Source organism: Alosa pseudoharengus, unplaced genomic scaffold (assembly GCF_046254945.1).
Source record: "Alosa pseudoharengus isolate Yale_2024_CS ecotype anadromous, Long Island Sound unplaced genomic scaffold, YU_APseudo_1.1 YU_APseudo_1.1_scf_13, whole genome shotgun sequence".
Classification (NCBI taxonomy): Eukaryota; Metazoa; Chordata; class Actinopteri; order Clupeiformes; family Clupeidae; genus Alosa; species Alosa pseudoharengus.
The window spans coordinates 29,869,372-29,876,910 of record NW_027468598.1 but is presented as its reverse complement, the minus strand read 5'-3'; the positions used below and the strand labels follow the sequence as shown (position 1 = coordinate 29,876,910).

The window sequence follows — 7,539 nt, the reverse complement described above, 5'->3', positions numbered from 1 at the left end:
CCTCTGTCTTGTGAGCAGCTCCAGGGATCTGCGACGCTCATCACATGGATGGCAACGGGATGGCCAGGAAGACCCCACTGGCATGAGCAGCGTCGCCATGGCACCAGCAGGCATCAAGGGGCACCAGGAGAATCAGCATCAGAACCAGCATCTCCCACCCCTCACACACACACACACACACACACACACTCCTCACACACACACACACACACCTCACACACATACCTCACAATGCCCATATCTCATGCCCCTCTGTCTTACCAGGGCACAAGGACTCTCATCACAGAAACAACATGGGGCGCCTCACAGACACCTCCTTCATTATGACAAGAGGAATCAGTCTCTCTCTCTATCTCTCTCTCTCTCTCTCTCCCTCTCACACTCCATCTCTCTCCATCTCTCTCTCCCTCTCACACTCCATCTCTCTCCATCTCTTTCACACACACACATACACTCTCCCTCTCTCTCACACACATGCAAACACAAACCAAATACATATATACATATATAAAGCATTCATATGTACACTTCTCCATCAACACACACACACACACACACACAGAATCAACATTCCTACACAAACAGATTCCGAAGGATTCCTTATTCTTTTTTTCAGTGGATTTTGCTAGCACACTGGAATGAATAAAAAAAAAAGTCATAGCATCTGAGTAAGACATCAACTAGTGATGGGGGAAAAAAAGCAAAAACATATCATCTGCTTTAACTCTAAATAATCACATTCCTTAGGATTCACTAAGCTTCATGTTTTCAAAAGTATTTGCACATATGTACGTATACTGTTGTAGAACTTCCAGAAACAAGCCACAATATATGTGGTTTCGATTCCCAGCCTTTTACCGTTATGCCCTTGAGCAAGGCACTTAACCCACAAGCTGCTTTGGGTAAAAGTTGCTCCAGACTGGCCCCTACCATTGGTATCTGTATCCATCTCTTACTGTAATGGGTAAAAGAATCAGCTAAATACATACACACATACAAATCAATTCTTTGGTTAGAATACAACTTCCTGCAATGCACTGTAGTCCCATGTGTAATCAAAAAAGAATGCTATATTTTAAACATTTGTGTGATGGTGACCTGCTTATTGAGTTTTGGGCTGCTTTTAATTTATTTCTCTTTGTAGTTTTAATATTTGTATTTTGATCCCTTGTGCTTTTATTTATTATTATCTGGTATTCTTTGTTTTCAGATGATGTACTGTTTCCTGATGTTGCTATTTCCCTATTATTTGGGTGTCCTGTAAACAGCTATCACCAATTCAACCATAATGGAACAAAAAGGTGATGTAACACTAGTGATTGAGTGTCAACCCATTCTGACATTATCTATTAACATTACACTCAAATGTTTTATTGCTTTAGCACTTACTTTTTATGAATAAATAAATTGAACCTTGAGCAAAGGCCATGTAAAGTTCAATAACACAGAGCTGAGAAGGATAAAAAAAGTATGATTTCTTAAATGGAAGCTTTCCACATGACAAATGTCTTTCGGTGGAGTGCGAGCACTTCAGTTTTTCAGTATCCAGTCAACAACGTCACTTCTCCTTGTAGACTCTTCAGCCTGTATTCACACCTTTCAGTCTTTTGAAACGGCTGTGTGCCAAATTATGTTAATGTCTAGCCTTCAGATGGAACGAGACAGGATATTAAAAGAGCTGTTCTAGTCAACATTCTCATTGTCACTGAGGCAACGTGTGGTTATCATCGTTCACATTTCAATGAAATGTCTTTGTCAGAGAAAACAACATAAACACACACACACACACACACACACACGCACACCAACACACACACACACACACCAACACACACACACACACACACACACACGCACACCAACACACACACACACACACACCAACACACACACACACACACACACAAACACACACACACACACACACACACCAACACCAACAACCAGTGCAGTGCAGTGGGTTGGTGATGGTGACGGCTATATTTTGGTGGTGGCGGTGTAGATGGGCTGAGACTGCACCACCCTCCTGCGGTAGCACACTCTCATGTCCTCCCGCACGCCATTACTGGCCAGCATGTACAGCACAGGGTCCACCACGCAGTTCAGACTGGACATCGCCAGCGTGCTTACGAAGACGAAGTGCAGCTTGTCCTCGAAGGCGCAGTTGGTCTCCTCGTCCATGGCGTAGTACGCGATGGAGCGTATCGTCAGCAGCAGGTGATACGGGAAGAAGCACACGCAGAAGATGGAGATGACCGCCACGGCCAGTCGCTTGACCTTCTGCTTGCCGCGCTCGTCCAGGCCCGTGCTGCCCCGCACCTCCGTCCAGATGCGCGTGTAGCACACCACCAGGACCACGAAGGGGATGGTAAATCCCAGGCCCACACGCAGCAGGTTGAACAGGGCGATCCGTTCGTTGATAGGGTAGGTCTCGTAACACTGCCTGGTATTGTTGTCGTACACATCCTCCTTGTCCAGCTTGAGCACGGCCGCGTGGAGCGACGCGATGACGGCGAAGACCACCGCGCACGCGCCCCAGGCGCAGGGCGAGCGGCGCATGGTTTTGGCCTGGAACGGGAAGCTAATGGTCAGACAGCGGTCCACTGAGATGCAGCACAGCAGGTAGATGCTGATGTACATGTTGGAGTAGTAGACGAAGCCGGCCAGGTCACATGACCAAGTGGGCAAACTCCAGTGATGGTCCTGGTAGTAGTAGTAGATCCACAGGGGTATCGTGACGATGAACAAAAGGTCCGAGACTGACAGGTGAACCAGGTAGATGCCAAGGACGTTCTTGCGACGGATCTGCTGGACGATGGGGGCGAAGACGATCAGGTTGGTGACCAGGCCGAGGATAAAGGCCAAGATATAGATGCCCATCAGTACGTCGCTATAGCGACTCTTCTCCTCGATGTCCACACAGCTGCCCGTGCTGTTCCCCATGTCTGCCTGAGACGAAGTCATATACACTAGATGACGGCCTGAAAAAATGTAAACAAAGTCTGTATTAGTAAAGAGCAGGAAGCAGATTCTGATCTCTGCGGTGTCCCATAACACCTCACTATGGCTGCTGGTTGAGGACAAAGTTATTTTTAGCCGAAGGTGGCTTAGAGTTATAAGTGGCTCCGGCGTTTCCTCTCCCTGGAGACAGCTTATAAATGTCAAATGAATGGTGTCAGGGAGGTTAACTTATTTCTGTGACGGGTGTCAAATGATATTACGTCCCAAGTCGCCTCAAAAGGGTCTTTTTGGAGAGTGACTACAGGACAACATTTTAGTCTTTTTGTGCTTGTGTTTTTTCCCTTTGCTATGACAACTAGTGCTGTTGATTGATAAAAGCAATAAGTGAGATAAATTACACTTCTCTGTGATTCATCAGTTCATTCAATCTGTGATTCATAGTAGGAAGTTGAAGTAGGCTACTTTTGCATTTGAAATCTTGTGAATTCAACTGAGCTGCATCATTGTTCTGCCTACTGTAATTTATAAACTTAATATCTAATGTCCAGCCTTATGGACTGATAATAATGAACAGCATTTGACGGTGGCTATATAGACAAAGGTAATGTCAAAAATGTATTAAAAATGTCTTCTAAATGTTTCCACCAACTCAAAATGTGGTTGTCACAGAAAAACATAGACATTTCACATAGATCACACACACAAACACATGCAGTAGGGAGGGGGAGGGTGGCAAGGAGAAAGAGAGAGAGCAACAGAGAGGGAGAGAGAGGGAGAGAGAGATACATTTATCAAAAAGATTGCTTTGCTTGGCTCAGTGAGCCCTCCTACACATTTCATTTCAAGGCTGAGCTAGTTGCGCGTCAAAACATTTTTATGTATTAATTTTACACTATAAGCTTTCCAATAGGGTAGAGAGTAGTGGACACATTGACTGCTCCTAATCCCAAAAGCACTGATGCTAATACACTGGCCACTGTCTGTCTGTTTCTGGAGGTGCCTGTACAAGCTGTACTGGTTGGGCACACGTCCTCTAACTGAGCACTAAATTCAGAGTGGAGCCGCTGACCGGATAGAGGCTGAGACTAAAATGCCATTATGGCATCGTCACGGAGACACACAGTCTGGCCGACCTCCTGTGTGAGCGTTAGGACACAGCGAGGAAGCAAATCCATGCAGACACACACGCACGCATGCACGCACACATACACAAACAGAAACGCAAACATGCGCGCACACACACACACACACACACATGCACGCACGCGAGCACACACACACACATGCACACACAAACACACACACATGTACACACACACACACAAACACACATGCATGTGTTGACCTGGCATGACTCTGGCCCAGTTCTGACACAGATGGGGAAGATAAACAATAAACAAACAAACAAACAAGCAAGCAAAAAAAGCAGCTGCAGACCCTTGCCATGGATCAGGCTGGGACATAGCCTGGCCTGTAAATGGGCAGTGCTGGGCTGGGCTGGAGATCTTAGCTCAGTCATGGCCAAAAAAGGTCGTGACTGACTGGCATCTCTTGTAGTAGAGTCAGGTCACCTGGAGCATTCCTACCAATCGACACTTATATAATTTTCTTTTTTTATAATATTTTTAAGTGAAGTCAATGTATTTTTATAGCAAATTTGACGCAACAGGATTGACCTAAAGTGCTTTACAAATAATGAAATAACTAGATGTACCGCAGAGCGGTACAAAATATGACCGCCGCCCAGTCCAGCACATTTTTTCCACAAAAAGAAATCACGCTGAAAGGCCTATATGATTCTAACTGTCTCACTAAATTGCATTATCCACACTCAATTCTCACTGGTATCTGCTAGACAACAAGTCCCAAAACATGATTAGTTCATAGATTTCACATGTAAAATTCATTTTATACAACCCCACCTCCATCTTGCCTGTTCATAATTCTGAGAAATTCTTGATTGTTTGTGTTATGTTTATGTTATGTGTGTGGGTGTGTGTGTGTGTGAGTGTGTGTGTGTGTGTGTGTGCGTGCTTGTGTGTGTGCCTGCGTATGTGCCTGTGCATGGAAGCGTACATATGTCTACTGTGTGAGTATATGTCATACGTATGATTACTGTGAATGTGTGTGTGTGCGTGTGTATCTGTTTGTGCACATGTGTGCACATGAAATGGGTTAACATGACCCCTGGAGGCAAATATACGGAAAAAAAATGGTCATCCTAGGCCCTACAGTTCTCAAGATATTCACAGAGAACTGTGTCTGGCCTACCCTCCTTTTGGGGGGTCCAGTCCAGCGGGGGGGCTACAGATAAAAACGAAAAATGACGGTTCCATGCTATCCATGTGGGGGTACATGCCCACCAAGTTTTGTGTACCCCGGTCTTTCAGTGTCCCGGGAATCCTTGTTGGTGTACGTCACTAAATGTACACATAAATTATTTTATTGTAAGGCCCCCCATGAACGAAAGTACACAAAACTTGGCATGCATTCGGAGGGTGTCATAATGATCGATCCTACACTTTCAATTTCGTGCAGTTTTGACCATGTCAGCCAGAGATATTGTGATGAAAACACCTACATTTTTGCTTTTTAATTTTTAACTAGGTGGCGCTATACATGAAATAAGTGGTAATGGGATGGGTTGACATGGCCCCTTGAGATCAACATACAAAAAAAGGTGGACCTCCTAGGCCCTACGGTTCTCGAGATATTCACAGAAAACTGTCTCCGGCCACCTACAGGCCAGTTGGTGTATAGTAACATAAATTCATTTATTGTGTGGCCCCCCATGAACGGAATTCCACGAAACTTGGCGTGCATTCAGAGGGTGTCATAATGATCCTACACTTCCAATTTCGTGCAGTTTTGACTATGTTAGGTCACAGATACCTGCGATTACAACACCTAATTTTTACTTTTTTGGGTTTAACTAGGTGGCGCTATACATGAAATGAGTGGTTATGGAATGGGTTGACATGGCCACTTGAGATCAACTTACCAAAAAAAAATGGTCCTCCTAAACCTTACAGTTCTCGAGATATTCACAGAAAACTGTGTCTGCCCTACCCTCCTTTCGGGGGGTGCAGTCCAGCGGGGGGGCTACAGATCAAAACGAAAAACGATGGTTCCATGCTATCCATATGGGGTTACATGCCCACCAAGTTTCGTCTACCCCGGTCTTTCAGTGTCCCGGGAATCATTGACAGAAATTTGGGCATGCGAAAAAGAAAAAAAAAAAAAAAAAAAAAAATCTGACTAAACCTATATGACCGCCGCTTCGCTGCGCGGCGGTCATAATAATGACAACAATAGTAAAATAATAATATGCATATGACAAAACAAAGAGTACATAAAATAATGATGATAATAATAATAATAATAATAATAATAATAATAATAGACTTAGATGATGGGCATTGATTTTTAATCTTCTTAGAGAATGTTTACAATGGCAATATACACCAACATCATGCTACATAACAATTATACTTTTCGGGTTCTCTTTCAATCTCCATTAAGATCTAACTTGAACGTTATGCTACTCCATTAATTGGGAACGCGTCTGAGCACACATGAGAGAGGTTCTGGCTGGCTTGTCATTTTTATGATAATGATATGATGATAATCGATAGCTACTTTTTACTGTAATATAAGAAAGGAAATCATCAACAAAGACGAGGGTGGAGGAGATTGCGGAGTTATCCAGTTCCCTCATCCCAGAGGTGGACAAACTATAGGCCCACCGGCCGAATCCGGCCTGCCACGCACTTTAAACTGGCCCGCCATTTCCTTTATAACCCTCCTCTTCTGTGATCCAGCTTCCATCTTCTCGGACCAACAGCATTACTCCTTATATCTTATATACACCCACACACATACATACACACACACTCTAACACACGGACATCCCCACATACTCATGGAACGCCCCAAGGCCACCACTTCCACATTCCAAGAACTACCATCCGTAACTCAACTCCCAAATCCCCCCTCCCCTTTTTCATTCATGTCATTTATTTTATTCCCGTCATTTCATTCATATCTATAGTCAACCTGTATGCAATAATTCTCAGCCTCTATATGTTATGTCATGTCAAGATATGTGTTTTGTGTAGTGTACATGTGTCAATTGTATTGTGTAGTATTCATATGTCTATTGTATTGTTGTATTTTGCTTGTAACTTCATTCTTGTTTGCAAAAAAAAAAAAAAAAAAAGTTATTATAGGCTGCTCGCTATTTTTTTTTCTGCTTAGCTTTACTGCAAACTGCTTTTCACTTTTCCTAGAGAATGTTTACAATGTCAATGTTAAAACAGCATGTTAGGCTACAAGGAAGATACTTTACTCTCGGCAGATCTGACTTGAAAGTTTCTCCATTTAATTGGGAGCGCGTCTGAGCATGCATGAGAGGGATCAAGAGAGTGAATGGTTTTGACTGGCTTGTCATTGTTGATAATTGATATCTACTTTTTAATATAAGAAACTTTTAAAAGGAAATCATGAAGGCAACAAAGACGAGGCCGGAGGAGACTGCACAGTTATCTGGTTCCCTCTGGCCCGTTATAAACTGTGAGA

General features: G+C 43.7%; 1 protein-coding gene across 1 annotated transcript in view; it reads right to left on the bottom strand.

Annotated features, from left to right (window-relative positions):
• gpr184 (G protein-coupled receptor 184) overlaps positions 1-7,539 on the bottom strand; it is a 34,046-nt gene that overhangs the window by 1,023 nt on the left and 25,484 nt on the right. The window contains exon 2 of the mRNA XM_076282811.1: positions 1-2,981. This exon is cut by the window's left edge and continues 1,023 nt beyond it. Within this exon, the coding sequence (XP_076138926.1) occupies positions 1,978-2,964 (987 nt within the window). The 5' untranslated portion in view covers positions 2,965-2,981 and the 3' untranslated portion in view covers positions 1-1,977. The remainder of the gene's footprint in view (positions 2,982-7,539) is intronic.